This window comes from Salvelinus sp. IW2-2015, linkage group LG8 (assembly GCF_002910315.2).
Source record: "Salvelinus sp. IW2-2015 linkage group LG8, ASM291031v2, whole genome shotgun sequence".
NCBI classification, from domain to species: Eukaryota; Metazoa; Chordata; class Actinopteri; order Salmoniformes; family Salmonidae; genus Salvelinus; species Salvelinus sp. IW2-2015.
The window spans coordinates 17,914,855-17,942,627 of record NC_036848.1 but is presented as its reverse complement, the minus strand read 5'-3'; the positions used below and the strand labels follow the sequence as shown (position 1 = coordinate 17,942,627).

General features: G+C 42.6%; 1 protein-coding gene across 6 annotated transcripts; it reads left to right on the top strand.

Annotated features, from left to right (window-relative positions):
• The first annotated feature begins 1,818 nt into the window (after positions 1-1,818).
• Positions 1,819-23,885, top strand: canx (calnexin). Of its 6 annotated transcripts, none has more exons than XM_023992675.1 (14): positions 1,819-1,903; positions 9,072-9,299; positions 10,257-10,330; positions 10,883-10,941; positions 11,191-11,414; positions 11,618-11,810; positions 12,018-12,207; positions 12,433-12,546; positions 13,216-13,372; positions 13,730-13,945; positions 20,261-20,380; positions 20,530-20,650; positions 20,826-20,944; positions 21,143-23,885. In XM_023992675.1, the coding sequence occupies exons 2-14, from the start codon at positions 9,075-9,077 to the stop codon at positions 21,200-21,202; spliced, it is 1,872 nt and encodes a 623-aa protein (XP_023848443.1). In that variant the 5' UTR covers positions 1,819-1,903; positions 9,072-9,074; the 3' UTR covers positions 21,203-23,885. The 6 variants fall into 6 exon arrangements, with proteins under 6 accessions (XP_023848443.1, XP_023848440.1, XP_023848441.1 ...); XM_023992672.1 differs by lacking the exon at positions 1,819-1,903 and adding an exon at positions 6,783-6,806 and having other exon boundaries at positions 20,533-20,650; XM_023992673.1 differs by lacking the exon at positions 1,819-1,903 and adding an exon at positions 6,783-6,806 and having other exon boundaries at positions 20,829-20,944.
• Positions 23,886-27,773: the final 3,888 nt, after the last annotated feature.

Here is a 27,773-nt window from a genome sequence, read left to right as displayed (position 1 = left end):
CCTACCACAAAACCATTGAAAGCTCTTGATCGAAAATCAAAAAGAGTTGTGTCGATAAAGAAAGATATTATGGGATTTCAGCCAATACAAGTGTACTGAAAAATAATACGCTTGGGAACTTATAGCAGCTTCGAGGCCGCTTTCCTATCGAATACCGACAGGCACCAGTTGCTAATTCTGTTCAACATCAACCCAGTTTTTCAGCAATGACAGAAATAAACTGGTTTTCTGTTCATTGAGGTGTGTACTCCAGGGTCAGTCAGCGCAAACTGGAGGTTGTGCCAAAACGATTTGTCTTAGCAGCCCCATCAATGTTGTTAGTATGGCCACTATACAATAGCAGGTGCACGGTTGCATTAAATCAACAGAGGGCAATGGACAGAAAAATCTGAACTGTACCCAATGACTCTGACCTGCCCTGTGCTAGGAAGGAGAAATGGTTTTATTTTCTTGTAAGAGCCACTGGAATGCATTGCTATTATACGTTGTATTTTGTATCGTTTAGATAAAATATATTTAATGACGTTATCTTCTATCCAATCTGTGAATTGTAATAAAGACAGAATTTCAATTGACTTGGCTTTGTTTGTTCAAAGTTAATCTCTTGTCAATTCAATGCAAATCTGAGTATGCTAATCTCGCCTATATGTGGATTAGTTTGCTGTTATGAATGTGCAAGGGTCACATTCCTTGCATACGTCATCAATGGACCATGTGACTGCAATGTCCCATTTATTGCAGAAGGTTGGATGCAAGAGAGTATGTTGCACTTTTATTACTATGTGACAATCTTTTGTGATGATTTTATAGGGTAGGCTATTTAATATTTTCAATTAGCTGCATACAGTCAGTGCACTTCAGAATAACTGAATGTATAGAATACAGCATTTATTTTTAAACATTATCCTCCATACAATATAATTTAACACTACACAAATCATGTCTGTTACTATGGGGCTCGAACACACTTAAATTTGGCCAGGATGGGGACATGCAATATGAATTTGTGGTGGTTTTTGATAATCATGGTGAGGAAAAAGAACAGTATTCTAATTCATTATTATTATTGAATAAGTATCCTGGGGTGGCAGGTAGCCTAGTGGTTAGAGTGTTGGACTAGTAACCGAAAGGTTGCAAGATCAAATCCCTGAGCTGACAAGGTAAAAAATCTGAACAAAGCACTGTTCCTAGGCTGTCATTGAAAATAAGAATTTGTTTTTAACTGACTTGTCTGGTTAAATAAAGGTTTAAAAAATCTAATTCAATAGGCCTAACATTCAGAATGATCAAATCAGTGCTTTAGTTGATCAATTATTTACACTTTACTGTTTCACTCACACCTCTTCTTTCTCTTTGCTTCAGTTCTAGCCAACTTCACAAAGTGCATAAATCATTAATTGATGGTACACTACAAAATGTCATCAATCATCAGTAAATGCTGTCCCTGCTGCATTATAATTTATTTTTCCCTGTTTTATGGTCGTCACTTATTAACACTAACGTTTTGTGTTCAGCCACAAAATCATAATTATGGCTCACTTTATGCCTAATCCTAACCTCACATTTTTTTGTTGCCAATTCAGACTTTGTGGCTATGGAATCTTACTTTGTGGCTGTGTTATCTAGTGTAAACCCTGTCGTACTATAACCAATCAGCATACATTTCCTCTTACAGCTGGACAAATCATCGCCGTCCACGGGGTTCGGATTGGGGGCGGAGACCATTTACTATGATTGACATGTAGCACAAGCAATCCAATTCTTAATATTCCCGGAAAACGTCAACATTTTCACTTCAGCAACCAATAAACAACTGGAGAAGGTGTGGCTACTAATCCAAAGTGCATGCCCCAAAGTCACACGTGATCCTACTGTAGTTCAAGGTGTCACATCGAAGCAGGAGGTACGTAATGACGAACAAATGTCACTTCTTTCAAATATAGCTACTTCGCTAAATTATTATTTCAGTCTACATTTACCCAGCTTGTTCAGTTGCATGCAATGCTGTCCAGTATCTTTTAACAGTATTTATCATAATGAATAAGCTCGAGAAACGATGCGTGGTCTTAGCTTGGACTGGCTAACGTTAGTAGCTGATAGAGGCCAGCTATTTAGTAGGCTAATTTAGCTAACGTTAGTAAAATAAAGATAGCTACTGTTATCCAACAAATGAATGTTGAAATGTTCTGTCAGTAGCACACAGTTGCTCGTGTGTCCCTTTTGCCGACGTGTTTTCATTGTGCAACGTTAGCTAAGACATTTTGAAAGTGTTTTAGTCAGCTAACGTTAGCTACTGTAGGCAAGGATACATTGTGGCATCCATCTAATGTCAGCAATTAAGTGGTTAAATAAAAACCCGCCTCGAGCTAAAGTAAGGAAATTGACTAGTATTGCCTTGGTGTGCACATGTCAGAACGTTTGTGTAACAAATATACCTAGGTGATTTTATCAGAAATAAATGTAGTCATGATGCAGTAGTCGATGTGTCATGGTGAGAAACTAATGTATAGTGATTAATTTGCCCTGGCTATTTTAAATCTCGAGCACAAGTAAATGAATGAATGGATTAATGAAGCATTGTGCCCTAACGTTAATTACCTACCGGTATGTCCTTTTTAGTTTGGTCATTGTTATCTCTTTGGCTGTGTTGGATATTAGTGGGTGACAAGACCTACGCACTTCAAATTGGGGTTTATCAAGTGAGGAGCTAGCTACAGGTAGTTATTGTATCTGAAATAATTTCCTTTAAGACGTACATGAACCTGCTTGTAGGAATGGCCACATGGAAACGGGTATTGCTGGTAGGGATGAAACGCATAGAAGTCTGACCAGTTTTTCAAACCCACTTCCTCTGATGCATTCAACACCCTCATGGAAATGTAGCTTTAAAAGTTTGCACATCTGAATAAAGGACTTGGCCTGTGTCATCTTATTGAATGGTTGACACATTTTTTTTAGCTAACTATCTGAGAAATGTAAATGGCCTTCTAGCGTTGAATGGAAAATATTTATTAGAATGGGAAGTTGGACGTTTTATTGTTTACCCATGGTTAAATTATAACTTCTAATTTATGATGGGTAATATTTATGGTCACACGAGAAGCTGTTATATTTTGTGTACATTGACAAGATGATTGCACCTTTAACCCACTCTCTTGTTGACCTAATCTAGAAACTAATGTTGAATGGTACAATAGACTTGCATGCTTTAAAAATATATTTGCTTTTATTTAGTCTTACGTCTTTTCCATTCTCTCTTTGAGACAGTCAAGGCACATGGGGGTCATTGGGTCCTTATCCTATCTGCTTAAACCCACTGTACACCCACACTTAAATCCCTACAGGATGACCTAGACTGGGCTTCATAGCACAGAGTAGTCTATCCATTATCAGAGGCTGCATGTTGCTTTTCCATGAGGGGATACACTGTGAAAGCGCTGTGCAACATCTTGCGCAAGATGTCTGTTTCTGGCTAGGCTACGCCACATAGACAATGAACCATATGACCACAGCAGTAATAGATAGCACTGTTTTCCCCAAATACATAGTGAACTGAATGGAATGAATTCAGAAGACTGGCTGGCTGATAATAGTCTTTGATGTGTTGATTGAGCACTGATTGATTATACTGTCCCCTCCCCCTCCTTGTATCTGCTCTGTCCCTGACTTGAATACATGTGACCACTGAGGCATGATGTGAATGGGGGAATGGTGTCCACTTGGCAGCACAACAAGGCCTCCCAGGTCTCCCCTCCAGTGTGGTGGTTTGTTTTGTTTGGCCCCATGACTTCTTCAGCCTGTGGTGAGAAAGTGAAATTTGCCACTCCTCTCACGTTTATCCCTCCATCCATCCGTCCCTCCCACTCACCGCCCCTGGCCCACAAGGCACCTCGGCTTTTCCCTAGCCCCCCAGGCGGCAGCCACCCTTCCAGCTCCTATGTCCCACAAAACAGAGAGTGGAGTCTGGGCCTAGCTACTCAACTCTTTTGCCTCACCCACACCAATAAGACCTGTATCTCACCCCTCACGCTCACACTCAGTAAGTTGATTGTCAAGTTACATGCGTGGTGCTTTTTGGTGGTGAGCTCCCCTCTGGTTATCTCCTCTTTGTTGGCAGCCTGACTTGTTGCAGGGAAAACACCCTAGTCACAGTGTACAAACAGACGCATGGCAGAATCCTTTATTTAAGAACACACTAGCACTGTCACCGGGCTTGGAGCTGTTCTATGAAAAATTGTGATGTTTGAGATTAATTTCTCCTCCGGCACTGGCATGGCAAACCCATGTGGTCACTGAAGTTTGTCTCATTTATGTGTATTGTCAATGTGCTCAAGATCTATTCGCCTAGATATTGCCTACCTATATATATTAATGCATAGCCTTTTTTGGGGAGGTTGGAAAACCTTATCTGTGTTAGCCTACTGAAATAGAATTCTGACAGTGCGTGGACTAAATTTAGCCAGCTAAGAGCTCACCTGAATAAGAAATTATCAATGGACAATGACACACTTAGGTCTTCATATGACACTGAAATGGGCTACTACTTTACTTTATTCCATGATGGCCTTTCCTTATGATATTCAGCATCAGGCTGTGTACACACACATGTTGTGTTTGCAGCTCCTCCTCAGGACACTTCCTAGGGGATCTGGCTCTAGAGGTGACATATCCCTTGGTGGTAGCGCCCTGGTTACCATTCCTGACAGATAGGAGTTGAGGGGGTATATCTCCACCCCTACCTTATAGGCTGCTCCAGTGACCACAGTCCCTTAGGAAGACCCTGTGATCTGTAGAACAAGCTCAATGTAGGGTTATAGATCAGGGTTTCCGTAAGGAAAATGTGGCGCCGGACACTTGGACTGGTAGCATTTTAATTGGAGACATTTGAGAAATGTACCGGACCCATATGCATTGGTTGCGTAACCTATGTATTGGATCACAAAAAAATACTACTTTAATATTTACTGTGTAGTTTACCTATAAAATGGTCTGATGTGGATATACTTGGTATACATATCCCAAGGGGGGAAAAAATAACAAAATAAAAAAACTTTTCCCCTTTATTCAGATTACAATTGCTCACTTTCAGTTATTTGAAAAGGAAATCATCTCACAAATATCGTTATTTTTAAAACAATCCATAGAAAGTTGGCTGCGATTTCAATTTAATCCACCAGAAAAGACAGAACAAATAATACAACAAATATTGTTGTTAAACTCAAATATTTAAACTCCTTTGATTAAAAAATATAAATTTAACAAACGTTTAATAAAGGTATCTTCATAAGTGATATCAAAATAGGACTGGTGGAGTTATGTCACACGTAGCATTACCGCAAAAATGGAAGTGGAAGGGGGGAAAAGTAATTAACTTGTCTGTCTGCCCTGCATTAAAGACCATAATTGGTTAAAGTGATAAATATAAAAGTATACCAGTTTCATTTAATCACCAAAAAATTCACAGCCGTGCCATATAGATTGCAAAATAGTTGGGAAGAGATTTTTGACCTGCTGATTCCATGGGACATGGTTTATGAACTGATATGCAAAACTACGCCGGATTCAAAACTGAATTTTTCAAAATTTTTATTTTTAAATTATTATCCAAATTCTTGCAACTAATAGAATGTTATTTATATGGGGGATACAACCTTCCCAGCTCTGCAGATTTTGCTGCGAAGAGATGGAATCATTAGATCCTTTGTTTTGGTACTTTCAATATGTAGCTTGTTTTTGGTCACAGGTCCAGGAATGGCTGAAGAATTGCAATATTTACCTGGAGCTTACCCTGCAGATGGCACTACTGGGTGATTTGAAAAGTCATAGTCAATCGATCAATAATATAATACTTTTAGCAAAAAAATATATTTTCAATTTACAATCTGTAGAAACAATGAGAATAGAAAGGTTCAGTACTTTTGTGAAGCATCACAGCACAGTTGAAAAATATATGGCAAATAGAAATCCAAAATGGATGGTGTTAAGAGATAGATGGGAGGGGTTGAATGGAGCTGAAGGTTTGGACTAATAACAAGATAACTAATGTAAAACATACTGTGTCTGTAAAACCTAATATAGGTTCAGAACTTTTGTGAAAGAGCACAGTTTTGAAAGATATGGAAAATAAAAATCAAACAGGATGGACATCAGAAATTGATGGGAGAGGTTGAGGGTAAAGGAAGGACAGGAGTAAAAATAGACAAAATATAGTTATTGTAAAATAGACTATATCCATAAAATGTAGATAGTATGTATGTATGTATAAGCTGGAAGTAGAGGCCTAAGCGTTGTTGTTTACTAGTTCACTCCAGTTAGGGGAAGGGTGGTAGAGTTAGAAATTAATAAAGGAAAATATATATAATTTTTTTTTTTTTTAAGGTGTGTATGTATTTTATTTATTTGCAAAACAAAGATGGGGGAATGGAAGTGATGCAGATAATTACATTGATGGAAGCTACAATCTATCTATAGTTATAGTTGCTCTTTTTAATAGTGGCCATCAGAACTGTTTTTAACATGCGATTGCGTTTTAGAATTGTTGTGCAATGGTGGGGCTTATGTTTCACTCCAGCAGCATCAAATTCGATTTTTGAGGAACTGTAGCAGCATCTATCTGTCTCAATGATTTCCCCTCAAATAGGCTCTGTATGCTATGCGTGTGTGAGAAACATAGACTAATGAAAATACAGTTCCACTCAATTTTAAGGTATTTTAAGGAGTGGGGCAGTCTCACTCCTTTAGTAATTTTTTTTGCTTTTATCAAAGATATAGGAAAGTGTTGGCAAGACGGGGAAGATATGGGAAAGGTGAGTCAAAGGGCAGTGGGCCGGATTTGAACCCATCCCGACTCTGTTATATGTTTGCTGGGGTCAGCGGCTATAACCTCTGGAACACACAAGCCTCTAATATCACAAAATGATGCAAATGAACCTATAAAGTGATAAGCATGTCCGGTCAAATGTATTTACATTGAGTGATATTTCCATCAATGAATAGGCAAAAAAGTCTTATCCCTATTTATCGGTTTACTTTCTTTTTCTTTTCTTTTTTATTGGCCTGAAAGCTTTCTATTGCTGGCGAATGGAAATCCTGCTATAGATATGCTACATTGTTAATTAAAATGCCAAGTGGAAAGTAGAGCATTAAGGTAATCTTGGCCTGATAATAGCCACTCTGCTAAACTAGCATGACTGTGCTATGCTGGTGGAAGTGTTAGACGGTGTGGCTACGGACGTTAATCTCGCGTGGGGTTAAACTCATTAATGGAACAGTCTGCTATGTGCATGGTATGTACAGTAATACGTGTGCAACTGCATGCTAACATGTAGACACAGGTAATCTCATGACAAAAAGACAATCGGTAACTTTTGTTAGTTTGGTAATAGACTTTGAGGCACTCTAAATTATGAATTGATTTAAAATTAATTGTAGTCATAAAATATGGCCTATATTTCAGTTGTCTGTATTGCATATGGTAAGGTGGACCTAATAGTACTCTCACATCCCCCCTCACTCTGTAACCAGCACCACTTATTTGGCTAATGGTATCAGAACATGCTGAGGGGTTGAGAATAGGATGGAATTATAACAGACTGCGATCTTATTGGCATTATCTGATTGGAGAAGACAAAGACCCAATCTCAAATCGATACTTGCCCCCTAGGTGTTTCGGAATATTTAAGTATATTTTATAGGCTTAAGAAACATTGTAATTGTTCCACCTTGCCTTCTGATTAGGGGAGGGTTTACAAGTAGGCCGTCATTGTACGTAAGAATTTGTTCTTAGCTGACTTGCCTAGTTAAATAAAAAATGATAGTTAGGCGGAAGATTTGCCTTATTGCTTAAACACCTGCCTAGTCTTCTCAATTAGATTTGGGATAGTGTCGAAGGAGCCGGCGTCTGTGTGCACAGCCTGTCCTAAATTGTTTGTATGGTGTTGAGTAAATTGCCTGTGAATAATATGAAAGGTAAATATGTGTGTGTGTTAACTCCGTGTGTGTGTTACATGGTGCTCTAATGTAATCTCATTGGACCGAATCTCATTAGGGGAAGGGGCTCAGGCTGCATATGCCTCAGGCTCGTCGCTATGGCAATGGGTGCCAGTGAGGCACTGGGTAACGGCATGGCGACCATATGCCTGGCAACAGTCGGAGGGAGTGTGCGTTCTGTAGGCATGAAAAGGATAAAACGTTTTTGAAATTTAGGAGGGAGCCCAGTTGTGGAACTAATGGTCAATCTTGTTCCAGGAGATTTTAATCATAGTGCTTATAAGACCAGGGTTGTGGTTTTGATTCCTGCATGTACCACCTCTACCAGTAGGCTTGTTCTAATATGATAAGAAGCTGTAATTTAACCTAATGGCCACCTGCTCAGAAATTATCCCCTTTCTCCAGCTCAAATTATATGCTAGGTTGCATTGTCAGTCGCCCCCATATTTCTGTTTCTGTTAGACCGTGTCTCTCTTGTAGCCCAGTGACGCCCACCCATCTTTCTCTCTCCCCCCAGAAGCAGCCTCTTTCTCTTTTTCATATCTTATTCTCCCTCTCCTGTGTCCCTCATCTCATTTAACCCCTTGTTTACGCTTTGTTAAATGGCCACCTTCTCTACTCACTGCTGTCATTTGCCTTCTTCCATCACATTCCTTTCTTCACCTCTCATGTCCTACCCATAGCCTCTATTTTTATTTCTCTTAACCACCGTTTGAAATCAGCCTCTACTCTTAGATGTTTTGATCTGAAAGGAATGGATGGGTGTAACTAAGTAATAATACTGTGGCTCCGCTGCTCCTCCCTAGCCCTCGGGGTAAGGTGGCTAGGAATCTGTATGCCATATGCAACAACTGAAACGGATAAGGAGGGGATTCAATAGGAATCTAAATGAATGTAGATGCAGACCATAACAGATTCCCACTTGTTAATTAGTAATTAAGTAATTAGTGTGCTTGCGTCAGCGAGACCACTACTGTTATCCGCCATACTTCTTATTAAAACACTTTTGAACAGCTGACGAGCGAACACATTTTCTTCAAGAAATTGGCCTAGTGTATTAATTGCTCTCTTCTCTCCCCTAGACTATGGAGCTGAAGGTGAGGTATGTTCTGCTGCTGGCCGTGGGCCTGTGGTCAACACTGCTACTGACCACGGTGACCGCCCACCAGGAGGAGGAGGACGAGCCTATAATGGAGATGGGGGGCGACATGGATGTGGAAGACGAGATGGAGGAGCTTGACCATGGGGAGGAGCTTCTGGACGGGGAGGTGGAGGCAGACAAGCCCCCAGGACCACCTTCAGTCCCTAAAGTAAGTCTACCCTAGACCAGTGTGTGTAAGGTTATGGTTTCAGTGGTTGAAATCTCAGTTTTGGTTGAAAGCGTGGCTCTTCTCTTCCCTTCTAGCATGCCCAGATTGTGACAGCCAAGGAGAAAAGGTTAGGCCTACGTGGCTGCTCACTGTTATACACAGATTCAAGCCAACCTACCCATATTCAGTAGTCAAATGTCTGTTGTGAAAGGGCTGTAGAGTGAGTGGGAGGTTTGAGCTCATTTCAAGGAATGAATGTGATTCGCACAACACCACAAACGATAGAGGCTAAGCCTGTGCTGGGACTGCTTAGTGTTCTTCCTTTCTCCACTAGCTCTGATAGGTAGAGATATGACCAGAAGGGATGAGAAGTTGGTGAATTATCCCTGACGACTCACACTAAATTCTTCCGATGCACTGTCGTTCGCAACATACTTTCGTCTGAGACTGCCATCATTGAAGTCGTCTGTGGTGACGAGGGGCATGGGGGGTGTTGTACGGTTTGAGGAATTTTCAAACCACCGCTCTACCCTCGTGTGTTCTGGCTCTGGCCCAATCCATTGTTTTCCGGACCAATCAGACCTCCCCGAATGTGTTCGCATCTGTAAATGTTCGGGGAGGTACTCCCCGAATTTAGATCCAGACTCACTGTGGGAAAGAAACTAACATCCGTGGGTATAGCGTTTGGCCAGAGCAAGGAGTCTGGGTAGCTAGGCAAGTGGTGAATAGCTCACTAGCCTGACATCCGTAAAAAAAAACAGAGGTGATGCGTTGATTAGCAATGCGACGTGATGGTTTGCTATCTGGCTGACCTATGTCCTCCTATTGCTCTTGCATAGGACACACACACACACACACCTACACGTGGCCTGGTTGGCACACTAAACACCTTATCTGGAGCCAGGCAGTGGAAGAGCTGACCTAGTGATCCACTGACCCCTCTCTGCTCCTCTCTAGGTGACCTACAAAGCGCCCGAGCCCACGGGGGAACACTTCTTCGCCGAGTCCTTTGACATGGGCACCCTTGACAGGTGAGCACTCTGGTTTCCCCGGAGTTTTTTTAATTCAACTTCGAAATGAAGCAGGCACCGTTTTTATAATTTATTATACTAATGAAGTCTATATCAGAGAAGATACAATATTCAAACATGCTGCCCTGAAACCAAATGGCCTAGGTGGTATATGTTAACTCGAAATGACACCACGACAAGGTTCCAGTTTAACAAAGTTTACTATACCGTATGAACACACTACAAGGTAGCCATTCCACTCCTGGCTATGTCTATCAACAACAAGACTCCCTGCGCAGGCGCACTCTTGACTGAGTGATAGCCCCGTAATAACAGAAATATAGGGATACTTAAAACATGAACTTAACAGTATAAACTGTGTCTCTTCTTTTCATGTGCCACAATGTGCTGAGTAGGTGCTCACCATAGGACCAGCTGCTATTTAGACTTTTTGTAAGGATAAACACTCAACCCAGCGCCTAGGCTATTCCCCCGGCAGCTTCCCCTATGGTGTCCAGGTGCTACCATGTTTACTTGACTCTCAAGTCATCTCGCTTCTCCTGTTTGTTTCAGCTGGGTCCTGTCAAAGGCCAAGAAGGAGGACATTGATGAGGATATCGCCAAGTATGACGGTAGGCACCAAGACAATTCCTCTCTGTCACATTAGAACATAAAGCATTCGTCCGGGTAGTATTCATTAGGGCACAACTTAGCAAAACATTTTGCAACTTGAATTATTGGACAAGTTGAGGTAGTCCTTACATTTCAGTAAATTTTCTTCCGTTTAGTGCCTAATGAATAAGACCCTAGGTTCGGCTCCATTCAGACATTTATGAAGTGAGTTCTCTCCTTTACTTGCGTGTTCGACCTCCGTCTTGCAGGTAAATGGGAGGTGGAGGACATGAAGGACGGCAAGCTGCCCGGCGACAAGGGCCTGGTCCTTAAGTCCCGTGCCAAACATCACGCCATCTCAGCCCAGCTCCTCAGGCCCTTCATCTTCGACACCAAGCCCCTCATCGTCCAGTATGAGGTCAACTTCCAGCAAGGGATCGACTGCGGCGGCGCCTACGTCAAACTGCTCTCCCAGACACCTGACCTTAACCTGGTAAGAACATGCACATTGTGGTATTTAAGATGGAAACATAAAGTACTACTGCAGACTTCCTTTGTACATGCTCCCAAAAGTGTTTGTTTATAATAGATCATGTTTAGACCCGAGCTGTGTCTTCATCAGTACAAACATATTTTTTACCCAATACATCTGCACGTAGACAGCCTCGAGGTTAATGTAGTTCTTCTGCCCTTCAGGATGAGTTTGTTGACAAGACTCCCTACACCATCATGTTCGGACCAGACAAGTGCGGCGAGGACTACAAACTGCACTTCATCTTCCGCCACAAGAACCCCAAGACTGGCGAGTACGAGGAGAAGCACGCCAAGAAGCCCGACGCAGACCTGCGCACCTACTACACCGACAAGAAGACCCACCTTTACACGCTGGGTAAGACATTTTAACATGTTCTACTCACGAGGCCTATATACTCTTTGATGGTCCACTAGTCTACAGACAAGAAGACTCGCCTAGGGAGACAACACGGTGAACAAGACATTTTCACATGTTCTATGAATCAGGTATGCTAATGACATTTCCAGGTGTATTCCTCTAAACATCTCTACCTACCGCTCTCCTCTCTCTCCTGCCTCCTAGTGTTGAACCCAGACAACAGCTTTGAGGTGCTGGTGGACCAGGCGGTGGTGAACAGTGGTAACCTGCTGACAGACATGACCCCCGCAATCAACCCGGCTGCCGAGATCGAGGACCCCGACGACCACAAGCCAGAGGACTGGGATGAGAGACCCAAGATCCAGGACCCTGACGCAGTCAAACCCGAGGACTGGTAAGTGTGCATATTTAAGTGTAGGTGAAAAAGGGGCTATTTCGCCAGGTTTTCTTACGTGTTGAAGTTTCACAGCGTGTGCATGTGCGTTTCAAATGTAGCTGTGGAAAGCGTGTGTGTGTGTGTTAGCTGTCGACAGTTGTTGCTTTTTTCCCCCTTTCAGATGCCAGGTGTGCTTATGTGTGTTAGTGTGTGTACCCTCTGACTCTCTCCCCTGTCCCATAGGGATGAGGATGCACCGAAACAGATCCCAGATGAGGACGCAGTGAAGCCAGACGGCTGGCTGGATGATGAGTCCGAGTATACCAGCGACCCCGACGCGGTCAAGCCCGAGGACTGGTAACTACGATACCTTTACTCTCTCGTTCCGCTCATCCTACCCCTGCATCCTTCCCCACATACCGTCCACCATGGTACTCCATCTCTTCTCTCGCTCTACCCTCGTCTGCCACTCTATTCTTCGCCCCCCTCCCTTCTATCTCTCTCCTTCTCTCTGCCCTTCATCTACCACTCTACTACCTCCTCTGTCTTTTCTGTCCCGTCGTGGTGTACCCTCATCTGGTTTAGCCCACTCATTTCTTGGAAGCTAATTGCTAGTGTTTGCGGCAAGCTCCTCCTCTTCTCTGTGGAGAGAGCAGGCTTCCTGGTGAGAGGAGCTAATATCACAGGGTGCGCTTTGCCTCAGGACAGCCAGGTCTGGTTTTCGGGCTCTGTAGAGCTCCCCCTCTGCTCTCACTGTCTTTTATGTCTCACTTCTGTGGCGGAAATTAAATTAGAGCCCCCAGAGAAGAGGAATGGGACACAGTGGATAAAGGGGATTTATAGAAAGGGAGGAAAAGGAGATGCTGTTATTTTTCACTTATGCCTTCACGTTCTCTCAATTGGATATTTTTTTTATTTTTTGTGGTCTTTTGCTTTCTCACACCTACAGTAACTTGTAACCGTATATCATCATGTTGTACACTGTATGGCTTTGTCTGTATTGTGATCTGTGATGTTTTTCTCCAGGGATGAGGATATGGATGGTGAGTGGGAGGCCCCTCAGGTCCCTAACGCCCTCTGTGAAACCGCCCCCGGGTGTGGCGCCTGGCAACGACCCATGATTGACAACCCCAGCTACAAGGGCAAGTGGAAGGCCCCCATGATCGACAATCCCAACTACCAGGTAACCCTTCACACCTCCCAGCGTGTACCATATACCAATGCGTCAGCCACTTTAGGATTTTTTTTTACCCCAGTGCAGTGTGTAGCCTAAATAACATACACACAATCGTTGCACTTGCTCTTTCCAATTCGGCATTTGTATTGATGAGAGCCTACTATTTGTACTTTTTCTGATCTTGCATTGGTGACGTTGTGTTCTTGTCTTTCCCCAAAAAATCTCATACTTTTTTTTTTTTACTACTGAGTTCTCGTTGCAGAGAAATCCAAATGTATGTACTTACAAATGGCTCCCCAAAAGAATAGTTTATGAATGCAACTCTCACGGTACTGTACACTCAACCCTCAATGTACCTCCCAGGGTGTGTGGAAGCCCAGGAAGATCGCCAACCCAGCCTTCTTCGAGGACCTCCATCCCTTCAGAATGACCCCCTTCAACGCCGTGGGCCTGGAGCTGTGGTCCATGTCCAGCGACATCTTCTTTGATAACTTCTTCATCACCAACGAGAGGCACACGGCCGATCGCTGGGCCAACGATGGTTGGGGCCTGAAGAAGGCTGCTGAGGGAGCCGCCGAGGTGGGTGCAATAGCGCACACGCACACAGAGAGACGGGCACACAGAGACTCCTCATGACTAGTTGATAAAACTTCTCATAAATTCTTCACATAAAATATACAGACATTTGATAAGGAACGAATATGCAGTGCAATCGTCTGACATTTCAAGCAGGTCCATAAGATCTCTCTTCGCTCCATATCACACTTCTATCCTAACCATAGAACGTTCAGCTTCTTATTTGCATAGGATTCCTCTTGCATCTAAGATGTTCCCTTAGGACAGTTTGTTTTGAAGCACCTAGAACTAAGGGACCTATTCTTGTATCCAGAGACTTCTCCAAAACCTCTTCAGGGAGCAATGTGGATATTTGTAGCGTTGCTGTTTTTACATGATGCAAGCCTCTATTCTCTGGGGTAAGCAATCAAGTCAGATTGACTAGCGGTGACAAAAATATAAACGCAACAACCAACAATTTCAACGATTTTACTGAGTTGCAGTTAATATAAGGAAATCAGTCAATTAAAATAGTCATTAGGCCCTTATCTATGGATTTCACATGGCTGGGCAGGGGCGCAGCCATGGGTGGGCCTCGGAGGGCATAGGCCCACCCACTTGGGAGCCAAGCCCAGCCTCTGGGGAGTCAGGCCCAGCCTATCAGAATTAGTTTTTCCCCACAAAAGGGCTTTATTACAGACAGAAATACTCCTCAGTTTCGTCAGCTGTCCGGGGGGCTGGTCTCAGACAATTCCGCCATTAAAGAAGCTGGATGTGGAGTTCCTGGGCTGGCGTGGTTACACGGAGTCAACGGTTGTGAGGCCGGTTGGAAGTACTGCCAAATTCTCTAAAATGACGTTGGAGGCGGCTTATGGTAGAACAATTTACATTAAATTCTCTGGCAACAGCTCTGTTGGACATTCCTGCAGTCGTCAGTATGCCAACTGCATGCTCCCTCAACTTGAGACATCTGTGGCATTGTGTTGTGTGCCAAAACTGCACATTTTAGACTGGCCTTTTGTTTCCAGTACAAGGTGCACCTGTGTAATGATCATGCTGTTTAATCAGCTTCTTGATATGCCACACCTTTCAGTTGGATAGATTATCTTATGAAATGCTCACTAACAGGGATGTACATAAATTTGTGGCCAAATATTTTTCCTCATTTTTCCATTTGCACAAAAAGCTTTTATTTCAGCTCATGAAACATGGGACCAACACTTTACATGTTGCGTTTTATATTTTTGTTCAATATACATGCCGAGGATCAGGGGCCGTATGTATCAAGTTTCTCAGAGTAGGAATGGGCACGGATAATCAAATATATCCGGATATCTGAACGGACGTTAGTATTCGATTACTTGAGTGAGTGTTCATTTTTGGAGAAACAAACTTGTGGGCCTATTTGTACAATGCGAAAGCTTTGTCCAAATTGAAATTATCCTTGTGACATTTTTACCTCCAAGGATGTACCATGACTAGGGCCCTTTAACATGTACGAAATAACGTAATGCAGACATTAAAACCGAGTTCAACAGTATTCAAAAATGTATTGAACATTTTATAAATTCGCCCAAGTTGATCATAAGATATGAAACGAAGGCATCAGTGATTCATATTTCCTGTGACTTTCTGAAGAGTCAATGAGAATTTCACCAAGCTGTGTATGTGCGGTGCGCACGTTTACCACTTTGTGTAGCCGTTAGCTATGCTAATGAAAAGCCTTCTGGTAGATGGAAAGGCTTTCCCACAACCTTTTCAATTAAATGTTAACTACAATGTAGCTTATGCTTACCTTACAGAATATGATGATTATTTGCATCAATTCAGTGGGTATTGGTGTTGTTAACTCTACCATCACATCTGCATTACAAAATGCTATACAAAAGCCTCTTGCTAAGTGCACATTTAAAGGGTATCAACATTTCAAAACATTTTCCCAGACCTCAAAAGTGTTCTCCTAATGTGGTGTAAGCATTGTTGTGGACTTAGAACATCCATTTGAGTTGTTTTTCTATTTGGGGGAAAAAACGTTATTTAAAAAAGTAAAGCAAAAACTTGGAAAAGCAAAACGGAGAAAAACTAATTTCGGGAAATATACACGGAATCAGGCAAAAAATAGAACAGATTTTATAGGGCCCTACATGACATCTGAAATTCAATAAAACAACAATCTTTCGAATGTAGCTTTTATAACGGTGTGTTGAACTACATCTGCGCTAGCCTACTGCTGCGCATTTAGTCCTTTAAAAAGAAAAACTAAGAAAGTCAGTCAAGAACAAATTCTTATTTACAGCCTACCCCGGCCAAACCTTAACACGGACGACGCTGGTCCAATTGTGCGCCGCACTATGGGACTCCCAGTCATGGCCGGTTGTGATACAGCCCAGGATCGAAAAATGTCTGTCGTGACACCTCTTGCACTGAAATGTAGTGCCTTAGACCGCTGCGCCACTCGGGAGCCTTTAGGCTACCCTGACATCGGTGTGCTATTTTCCCTACTTCGAATAGCAATTACAACATCTGACACAGATCAATGCAAAACCCTCAACAGAAAAACTTTTGTAACGGGATTAGTTCTGTCATAGTAAAAATTGGAACTTCTCTTTTGCTGTTACTGTTAGCCAAACCACCAGAGAAAAGCAGCGTGTCCGTTGTTAATGTGCGTTTGTGTCATTCTGATTGGTCGAGAGTCGATAGCAATTTATAATTATTGTTTTTCAACTATCAGGGTATCGGAATAAAGGTCATTATTTTAATAGTAAAATAATTACAAAATGCCCAGCTGATCGCTCCGTTCCATTTAATCTTATTCATTATAATCTAAAAGGCCAAACGGATCCGAGATCAGCACTCCTATGCTGAGAAGGATCGCCCTACCCCCAATCCTTACTGTAACCATTAGTAAGGTAACAATTTGAAGAGGATGACAAAATGTCTCAGTGTTAGTGGTGACTTCTCTGCCTGTGTCTTCTCATGGGGACTTCAGACCAGACACACTCCCCACACCCTTCAGAGGAATGCTGCTGGCAAGCCTGGCTCTGTGTGACATATGGAAAACCCTTCCCTGTCCCGCCCCTAAGTGGAAACGGATATAACATGTGGAACTCCAGGGGGAGATAGGCTGAGCAGTAAGAGTGACACAGTCATTGTCACCGTGCTCCAGCTGCTCCTCTGTATAATGAGTTGGCTTTAGTTGAAAAGCTTCTTGAGTTGGTCTAGCATGACTCGCTGGTGGTTGGCGCATACTTAAACCGCTAGAGTACACTGTTCCATAAAACCGAAGTTACAGCTGAAACTGGCACTATTGAGAAGCCGTGGCCCTGCTTCACACACAAACGCACACAAACATACACATACGTCTTCTACTGAGGTCACCCTCTAAGTGGTGGTCTCACTCGTTTTGAGCTGTCATAAGTGTGTGTGTGTGTGTGGAGCAGTAGAGTTGTGGTGAGTCCAGGGGGATGAGGGTGGCTCGTACCCAGGGATTAACCGACTAGCCGTTCATTTGGCCGCCTCATCAAAATTCTTTCAGCCCCGGACCGATGCTGCCTTTTTTTCCTAAAGGTGAATTCCTGGGATGCCTGGCATGTTGGGCTTAACGGCCCTCTCTCTACACAGCTAGGCCGCCCACTCCCTCACTCTCGATTTCTCTCAGTTTTGAGCACTCTTGCTCATTTTCTGTTCCCCCTCTCTCCCTTGTTCTCTCATTTTTCTGTTCTCGCTGTTGCTGTCTAGTTTCCTCTCTCGCTCTCTTTGTCTCGCTCACTCCCTTCCTGGTGGACACGCTCTCTTACTCTCGCTTGACTGCATTTTCTCTTCTCGCCCTCTTTCTCTCTTTCTTGCTGTTCTCTTACTCTCGCACACGTTCTCTTCGTCAGAGCATCACACACACACACGGCCGTACTTGCTATAGTGCCTGCAGAAAGTATTCACGCCCCTTGACTTTTTAAGCCTGAAATTAAAATTATTTTTTTCACACAATACCCCATAATGTTAATATGTTTTTTTCAAAATGTTTACAAATTCATAAAAAATTAAAAGCTGAAATGTCTTGTCACGTATTCAACCCATTTATGGCAAGCCTAACTAAGTTCAGGAGTAAATATATGCTTAACGCACATAATACGTTGCATGGATTCACTCTGTGTGCAATAATAGTTTTTAACATGTTTTGTGAATGACTACTTCATATCTGTATCCCACACATAATTATATGAATCTCAGTGCTAGAGACGTCACTACAGACGCCCTGGTTCAAATCCAGGCTGTATTACAACCGGCTGTGATTGGGAGTCCCATAGGGCGGCGCACAATTGGCCCAGCGTCGTCCGTGTTTGGCCGGTGTAGGCCGTCGTTGTAAATAAGAATTTGTTCTTAACTGCCTAGTTAAATAAATAAATAAAATATGTAAGGTCCCTTAGTCGAGCAGTGAATTTCAAACACAGATGGAAACTCAAAGACCAGGGATGTTTTCCAATGCCTCACAAAGAAGGGCACATATTGGTAATATTTAAATAAATAAAAAATGCAGACATCCCTTTGAACATGGTGTAGTTATTAATTTCACTTTGGATGGTGTATCAATACACCCAGTCACTACAAAGATGCAGGCTTCTTTCCTCACTCGGTTGCCGGAGAGGAAGGAAACGACTCAGGGATTTCACAATGAGGCCAATGGTGACTTGAAAACAGTTAAGTTTAATAGTTGTGATAGGAGAAAATTGAGGATGGATCGACATTGTAGTTACTCCACAATATTAACTTAATTGACAGTGACAAGAAGGAATCCTGTACAAAATACAAATGTTCAAACATTCATCTAGTTTGGAACAAGGCACTAAAGTAATACTGCAAACAATGTGGCAAAGCAATTAACTTTGTCCTGAATACAGTGTTATGTTTGGGGCAACTCCAATAAAATGCATTACTCACTACCACTCTCCATATTTTCGAGCTTAGTGGTGGCTGCATCATGTTATGGATATGCTTGTAACAGTTAATGACTGGGGAGTTTTTCCAGGATAATAAAGAAGTAGAATGGAGCTAAGCAACAAAAAAAAGGAAAACCTGGTGTGCTTTCCACCAGACACTGGGAGACTAATTCACCTTTCAGCAGGACAATAACCTAAAACACAAGGCCAAATCTACACTGGAGTTGCTTACCAAGAAGACAGTGAATGTGAAAGTTACAGTTTTGACTTAAATCTGCTTGAAAATCTATGGCAAGACCTGAAAATGGTTGTCTAGCAATGATCAACATCCAATTTGGCAGAGCTTGAAGGATTTTGAAAATACTAATGGGCAAATGTTGCACAGTCCAGGTGTGGAAAGCTCTTAGAGACTTACCCAGAAGCACTCACAGCTGTAATCGATGTTCAAAGCTGCTTCTACAAGGTATTGACTCAGGGGTGTGACTACTTATGTAAATTTGATATTTCATTATCAATCAATCAATTAGCAAAAATGTCTGAACATGTTTTCACATTGTCATTATGGGGCATTGTGTGTAGATAGGTAAAAAAAAACATTTAATCCATGTTGAATTCAGGCTGTAACACGTCAAATATGTTAAGGGGTATGAATATTTTCTGAAGGCACTGTACATACCACTCAGTGAACCATGGAGCGCGCTGAGAATTCCACTGGTTTCACAGCCTCATTGTTTGCGCTACGGATAATTTGGTTTTACACCGGTAGCACTGCCGGGGCAGTTGGCTGCCACTGTTAATATGGAAATGCTCGTCTCAGATCTGCCATTGCAGTATGCATGGAATTGGGACACACAAACTCCTGTGCATTGTCACTGCTACGAACAGTCTGAGTAGGCAAGACTTTAGTTAGTACTTAACTATTTAGCTTAATGGTTTCACTAAGGGGGTTCTTTTGTGCTAGTTTCTTTGTTTAATAAAGTGTGTTGGTGCACAAGTGTGTTGTGTTACTGGTACAGAGTAGTTTGTGGAGACTTCTGAGATGCACTGTGAAACGGGAATTCCCCAGCTCTTATAAGGACTTTCAGGAAGTGAGAGCGATGTGGGAAGAAACCCTCAGGCACTGGTTTTTCACAACACATTACACCTTTTGGGGTCCATGTGAAAGATACAGGAGTGCTGTTTTTTTTGTTTTTTTGGCATATGTGTTCTGACCATTTCTCAGGGACCCATAAAACTTTGGTATAACAGCGATGTTGTTACAAACTTGTTACAAATAAAGATTTTCAACGGCACCCAATAGTGCAATCCGCAACCTGCTTTTGTGATGCAGTTGATGGTGGTTGGTTGTGGTCGATGGTTCCCAGATCTTGACAGTTGCGTGACCGTGTTCTCCCCTCTCCTCTAGCCCGGTCTGGTGAACCAGATGATGACCGCAGCAGACGAGCGTCCCTGGTTGTGGGTGGTCTACGTGCTGACTGTGGCTGTGCCCCTAGTCCTGATCATCGTCTTCTGCTGCACTGGAAAGGTGAGGGACCACGCTGTGACCACAGACCATCAAAGGTTGCATCTCAATAGTGCCCCCCCCCCCCACACACACATACATTTGCCTATGGATGTCATCATAGATAATGTTTATGATCTGTGTTAATGTTTATCTTTTCTCTCTCGCAACAGAAGACTGCTGCAAATGCTGCCGATTACAAGAAGACAGACGAGCCCCAGCCAGACGTGAAGGAGGAGGAAGTGGTGGAGAAGGCTGAGGCAGACCAAGTCAAGGAGGAGAAGAGCCAGCCAGGTAAGAACTGTCACCATTTATCCCTCCCTCTCCTAATGTAGGATCACAAATCTGTTGACAGTGTGTGTAATTGACATTTATTTTACAGTGCGTGCTGTCTTGCATCACTCAACGCAAGAGCAACAAGTTAGCCCGTCTCAGTAAATGCTAACTTTGTGTTTGTTGGTTTCCATAGCAGCAGCAGAGAAGAATAGTGATGCAGAAGACAGTCCTGCAGAGGAAGTAAATGAGGAGGAAGAGGATGAGGAGGAGGAGGGGCTGGAGGAGGAAGAGGAAGAAGAGGTCACTGAAGAGGTACGGGGACAGTAAGGCATGACTTGGTGAGCATGATGTGGTTCGTTGTGACTAGAAATCAAAGCTTGCACTGTAACAGCACTTTGACAACTGCTGATGTAAAAAGGGCTGTGTTGATGATGTACTTTATTGTTCAGAATAGAGACAATTATGGCTTGTGTGTAACCCAAAGCCCCCTCTCCTTTCTGCTCTCTCCAGAAACAAGAAGATGACCTCCTCAGAAGGTCCCCCAGAAACAGGAAATTGAGAAAGGACTGATGTGGCTTTCACAACCCTGGATCTCTGATTAAAACCAACAGCCCTGACCCAGGGTCACTCCCTAACCCGACCCACCCTTCCAGTCTCCCCCATCTTTCCCCCCTGGGCCCTCCCTTTCCTCCCCCTCCCGGGGCGATGAAGCAAACCCAACTAGACCACCATCTCTCTTGTCAGGATCAACAGAAAACAATCATGACTGCCTCACAATATGGACGACGATGATTCCAGTATGGTGGTGATGAAGACTGATGCGTTGTTAGTGTAGAAAAGGTTTTTATTTAACAGTGAAGAAATAAAAAATATTTTCCAATACCATTCTGTAACACTAACCTAGGAACCCCTTCTGTCTTCTCACTCAAACCTCCACCACCCTTTGCTCCCGCTAGTCAGCCCCCCATCCATCCATCCATCCCGCAGATCTAGACAGTATTTATCAACCGACTTTTCTGGGCAACACTACAGCTCGATGTCTTCTTGCTTGGTCCAGTTTAACAGTCCCATGCGTTTTGTGTGTGTCATAGTAAATGGACGTAGCATGAATGTTTCTGTTGAGGGTCGACAAAGAAAAAAAAACATGGCATTTGGATGTCTTATTGTCTGGTTATAACACTGCAGTTGTGTTTTTGGGGGGTTTTGAGAGACTCATTTTCCCATGATGCACGGGTCTCAACGTTTCATTCCATGTGGCTTTCACCATGTTTTTTTACGTGTTTTGGTTGTAGGAAGACCCCTCTCAAGTTGTTCTTACTACGGTGAAGCTGGGAGTGGTGGGGGGGATCCATTGCACATGCTCAGTTCCCCGCAGAACCGTGGGGCAGGCAAAGTTTGAAGCAGAGGGAGGGGGAGCCTGGTAAGTGGGCGTCAGTAGGTTAGAATACGCTGCCTTAGACAGTCCTAGAGAGCAAGGTTTTCTGAAATTGTTTTTTCTGTGAATGTACTGTGACCTTTTTTAATACTATGTACATTACTTTTTATTTTATTTTTGATTCCATTAATGTTTTAGTTTTTTTCTCTGGTCTTGATAGATAATGTAAGGATGTAGTGTACATTTACAGTAACGTGTGCGGGAGAAAAGAAAAGCTGGTACTCGGAGAGATGACGGTTGGTTGCCGGCAGGCTTCTAGGGGAGATGTCAAGGTTGTCAGACTGGTGGCCAGCTCGTGCAGCCTCCTCCCTCATTGGTGGGATGAATCAGTCTCCCGCCTAGCTATTGGTAGATGAATATGCACATCCTGTGACTGCATTTCCTGAGTCAAAAGCAGCAGAATTTAACACATCTTTCAGAAATGTTACTTTTTTTGTGTCTCATGACAGTCTGACTCTTTTACAAGAGTCGTAAAGAGTACTCTCAGGGTGTCAAACAAGCTTCCCGCCTCACTTCTTTCACATTGCATGATTCATTGATATCTTAAACTTACCCCATACAACATGAAAAAGGCGCTAAGGAGAAAATATTGAGACTGCTCAATAGCCGGTAACTATCAGTGGACTACAGTCTTTTAAGTTCCTTATTTCTTACGTTTTGGTGAACCTGCCCACTCTGTTTTTAGAACTAGAAGTCAAAAACCATTAGAGGTTTGCCCCATGTAAAAATGGTTGTCACTGTTCAAGGTAACAGACGCACACGTAAACATACACACACATACCAGGTAATTAGCTGTTGTCTGTTTGCATGGATCCCATTTTTAAAGTTTTGTGCTCTCAGATTCCTTGGTGGTGTCAGTCAGTCGTGTTTGGAATGCCACAATTCTTCTGTGTGCCATGGTGTCTCTGAGCGACCAAGGTGAATGGGGATTGGTTCTCCCGACAAACTAAGCTGCATGTGATTGGGTGATAAGTGTAGTAGGTTGATTCATCTATATCTACTACATTACATGTTGGAGGGTGGGGGGGAGCGAAGATGTAGAACTTGCTATGATGTTACTTACAAAACAGAAATAAAAAGATATTTGACTAAGAGATTGGAGCTGGGCAATGTTTTTCCTGTATTGATCTCATGGTTTTGTGTGGCGGGGGTTGTCATCCCCCTGAAATTGAGATGGCATGTACAGCTTCCGCCTCAAGAGGAAATGGAGGTCTTTCTCTATAATTTCTCATTTTCTTTTTTCTAATTGTGGAAGATGACCTGTGTCATAGGTTATGTGAGGTAGTTAGTTCCCACTGCACTGTAACCTAACTAGCCATTTCTTTCTCTTATTTTGTACTTTTGTTTGAAGAAAATTAAATGGTCAGAAAATGATCCTTTTTGAAAATGTTAAGGACATGCGTTTCTCCTTCACTCTTTCTGGCTTCAACAAATATTTTATTTTTAGTCAAGGTTTTAATTGTGCTTTTCCCCCTTTGGTTCTGCCTAGATACGACTCCTAGACTGAACAGTGCACTGTACTGTGTACCTTACGTACCTCTGACAGCTTTCCTGTGTGTGAACTCAGTCTGATGGGTCACCGAAACGACTAGGTTTAACCTAACTTAATCCTGTACACTAGAGATTGAAGAACCTATACATTTTGGTTCAGATTTAATCTCCCATGGGTAATGATGAATGTTGATTAGTGGAGGCTTTAAAAAAAATACTGATCACGAATAGCGACTGCTCCTCTGACCCATGTGTATTGTAAATGCAGTCATCTATGAATAGGGATGCCATTTGTTTTGATTAATAAAAAGGCCTAATAGAAACTGACTGGGGGCCCGAGTCTCATTGCTGCTTGTCACTTGGTACTGTATCTATCAATTGACGTTCCACAGAGCGGATATTATGCCCAAGGCCATGGCAGATCAATGTCTGTCTGCTGCTGATTTGAGAGTAATGTTTTTGCGCACGGCTCACCACATTTCCAATTTGTTGTACTTTTGTAATTTGCACGCGTGTGATTCATGTAATGAATGGAGGGAACAAGAGACAAATTCAGAAACAAGCTACAACAAAAATAATTGTTCAATCTTGCACAGTGCACTATGCGATCAATTATCAGTGATTGGTTCAATCTAAAAAAATATATATATATATTTATGCTGTCTGCAGCATGATCCATTTAGCCTGCGCGCATTGGTTGGCGCTAATGGCTGTATGTACAGTGCATTCGGAAAGTAATCAGACCCCTTCACTTTTTCCACATTTTGTTACATTTTAGATTAAGGCTGTATCAGCTACACACACAATACTCAGTAAAGACAAAGCAAAAACAGGTTTTTAGAATATTTTGGCTTATAAAAAATGTATCACATTTACGAAAGTACTCTGCTTTGAAGCACCTTTGCCAGCGATTACAGCCTCATATTCTTGGGTATGACACTACAAGCTTGGCACACCTGTATTTGGGGAGTTTCTGGCATTCTTCTCTGCAGATCCTCAAGCTGTCAGGTTGGATGGGGAGCGTCGCTGCACAGCTATATTCAGGTCTCCAGAGATGTTTGAGCGGTTTCAAGTCCAGCCTTTGGCTGGGCCACTCAAGGACATTCAGAGACTTGTCCCAAAGCCAGTCCTGCGTAGTCTTGGCTGTGTGCTTATGGTCGTCGTCGTCCTGTGGAAGGTGAACCTTCACCCCAGTCGGAGGTCCTGAGCATGCTGGAGCAGGTTTTCATCAAGGATCTGTCTGTACTTTGCTCCATTCATCTTTGCCTAGATCCTGACTAGTCTCCCAGTCCCTGCCGCTGAATACCATCCCCACAGCATGATCCTGCCACCACCATAGGGATGGAACCAGGTTTCCTCCAGACGTCACGCTTGGCATTCGGGTCAGAGAATTCAATCTTGGTTTCATCAAACCAGAGGATCTTGATTCTCATGGTCAGAGTCCTTTAGGTGCCTTTTGGCAAACTCCAAGCGGGCTGTCCTGTGCCTTTTACTGAGCAGTGGCTTCTGTCTGGCCACTCTACCATAAAGGCCTGATTGGTGGAGTGCTGCAGAGATGGTTGTCCTTCTGGAAGGTTCTCCCATCTCCACAGAGACACTAGGTTGATCTGTCAGATTGACCATCGGGTTCTTGGTCACCTCCCTGACCAAGGCCCTTCTCCCCCGATTGCTCAGTTTGGCTAGGCGGCCAGCTCTAGGAAGAGTCTTGGTGTTTCTAAACTTATTCCATTTAAGAATGATGGAGGTCACTGTGTTCTTGGGGACCTTCAATGCTGCAGAAATGTTTTGGTACCCTTCCCCAGATATGTGCCTCGACACAATCCTGTCTCGGAGCTCTATGGACAATTCGTTTGACCTCATGGCTTGGATTTTGGTCTGACATACACTGTCAGCTGTGGGACCTTAATATAGACAGGCGTGTGCCTTTCCAAATCATGTCCAATCAATTGAATTTACCACAGCTTGACTCCAATCAAGTTGTAGAAACATCTCAAGGATGATCAATGGAAACAGGATACACCTGAGCTCAATCTCTAAAAACCTGTTTTCACTTTGTCATTATTGGGTATTTTGTGTAGATTGATGAGGAAAAAATGTAATTAAATACATTTTAGAATAAGGCTGTAACTAACAAAATGTGGAAAAAGTCCATGGGTCTGAATACTTTCGGAATGCACTGTATCTAGCTTACTCGTGTGTGTGTGTGTGTGTGTGTGTGTGTGTGTGTGTGTGTGTGTGTGTGTGGCTCATAGAAAGTTGTAGAAACATGGGTAACACCTTCTATTGGAATTCCTACACTGATAATGCATTCAGTGCAGGATGGTATCAACAGTGATGTAAAGTAGTACTTTAAAGTATTTTACTTAAGTCATTTTTTTTGTATCTGTACTTTACTATTTTATACAATTTATACTATACTACATTACTAAGAAAATAATGTACTTTTTACTCCATACATTTTCCCTGACACTCAAAAGTACTTGTTACATTTTGAATGCTTAGCAGGACAGGAAAATGGTCCAATTTACACACTTATCAAGAAAACATCCCTGGTCATCTCTACTCCCTCTGATCTGGCTCACTCACTAAAAACATGCTTTATTTGTAAATGGAGTCTGAGTGTTGGAGTGTGCCCCTGGCTATCCATAAATAAAATTTAAAAAACAATACATTTGCTTAATATTAGGAATTTAAAGTTATTTATACATTTGATACTTAAGTGTAATTGCTAAAATATACATTTACTTTTCATACTTAAGTATATTTAAAGACTTTTTTTACTTTCACTTGAGTCATTTTCTAATAAGGTTTCTTTACTTTTACTGAAGTATGACAATTGGGCACTTTTTCCACCACTGGTTATCAATGGACATTCTACAGAGCAGGCAGATCAATGGCGGTTTGATGCTGCTCATTTCTGGTCACAATCAGAACGATTGGGAACTTTTTCACACTGGGAAGATTTTTACATGACACAGGTCAGCTCTAGCCAAGTCTTACACATAGGCTATGTCACAGCAGCACATTGTCAGATGTGCATAGGTGCCGTCAAAGAGTGGGCCACCAACAAAAATACAGGAGCAAATGCAGCCCACAACATTTACACATATAGGTACCGTGACCATCTTTCAGGGTCCAGGCACGTCCGCCTGTGCTTCCAATGTCCTCATTCCATCCCAATTCTTAGACCAATGTAGCGAACTTGGGGGTTTTGAGCCCTGGTCTCCAAGTCCGTAGGCAAACTTCATGCTAACCCCAACTAGCTACATTATTTCATCCTTTCCGCCGAGCAATTCCTGACTGACACTCCTCTTAACCAAGTCCCTCACATGTACATGCCTCTCCGATGGCCTCACAGGTGCCATCCAACTTCTGACATCAATATAGCGATTTGGGGGGAGAGGTGTAAGGTTCCGAGGTGAGCCGCACACTGCATCCTGAGGACTGCTCTCTTAGGGAAGTGGTAATCGGTCTTGTCAATGCCTATCAACAATGTATCACCTCTGAAACGACTATAGTGCTCAAGAAATAACATGATGACTTGAAGCTATACAGAAATTATTTGAAACTATATGCATCATGTGATACCATTTCTTGCCGGACAACAAAAACAGTTATGCAGTGACAAAACAACAGTAACAGTACCTTTTAGTTACCTTTTGTTTAAAGTGCAGAAACTAGATAGCACTTTATGACAACTACTGATCTAAAAATGGCTTTATAAAATGGAATTCATTGAAAGTTGTTGATACTTATAAGTCTAACTAGTGCTCCCAAGTGGCGCAGTGGTCTAAGGCACTGCATCTCAGTGCAAGAGCCGTCACTATAGTCTGGTTCAAATCCAGGCTCTGGTTCAAATCCTGGCTGTGATTGGGAGTCCCATAGGGTGGTGCATAATTGACCGAGTGTCGTACAGATTTGACCGGGGTAGGCTGTCATTGTACATATGATTTTGTTCTTAACTGACTTGCCTAATTAAATAAAGGTTAAATAAAAAAAAATCTAAATCTGTCACATTATTCCAACAAGGAGTTGAGCTTACTTGAATTCTGATAACTTGTCAAAGGACACACAATGTTACAAATTTGACTGTAAATTCATGCAAATGGTCTCTCTGTTGCTTGTTTTCACTGTCAATCATGAAAATGAGGTGGGGACCATTCCATTTCTATGGTGGGGAAAGCGACACGGCTGTCTGGTGGTGACGCCTCTTGG

Bases quoted from the DNA above. Each gene is read 5' to 3' on its own strand.
- canx (XM_023992671.1), top strand. The intron at 9,300-10,256 runs GTAAGTCTACCC...GCTCCTCTCTAG, and splicing joins GACCACCTTCAGTCCCTAAA to GTGACCTACAAAGCGCCCGA. The intron at 13,946-20,260 runs GTGGGTGCAATA...CCTCTCCTCTAG, and splicing joins CTGCTGAGGGAGCCGCCGAG to CCCGGTCTGGTGAACCAGAT.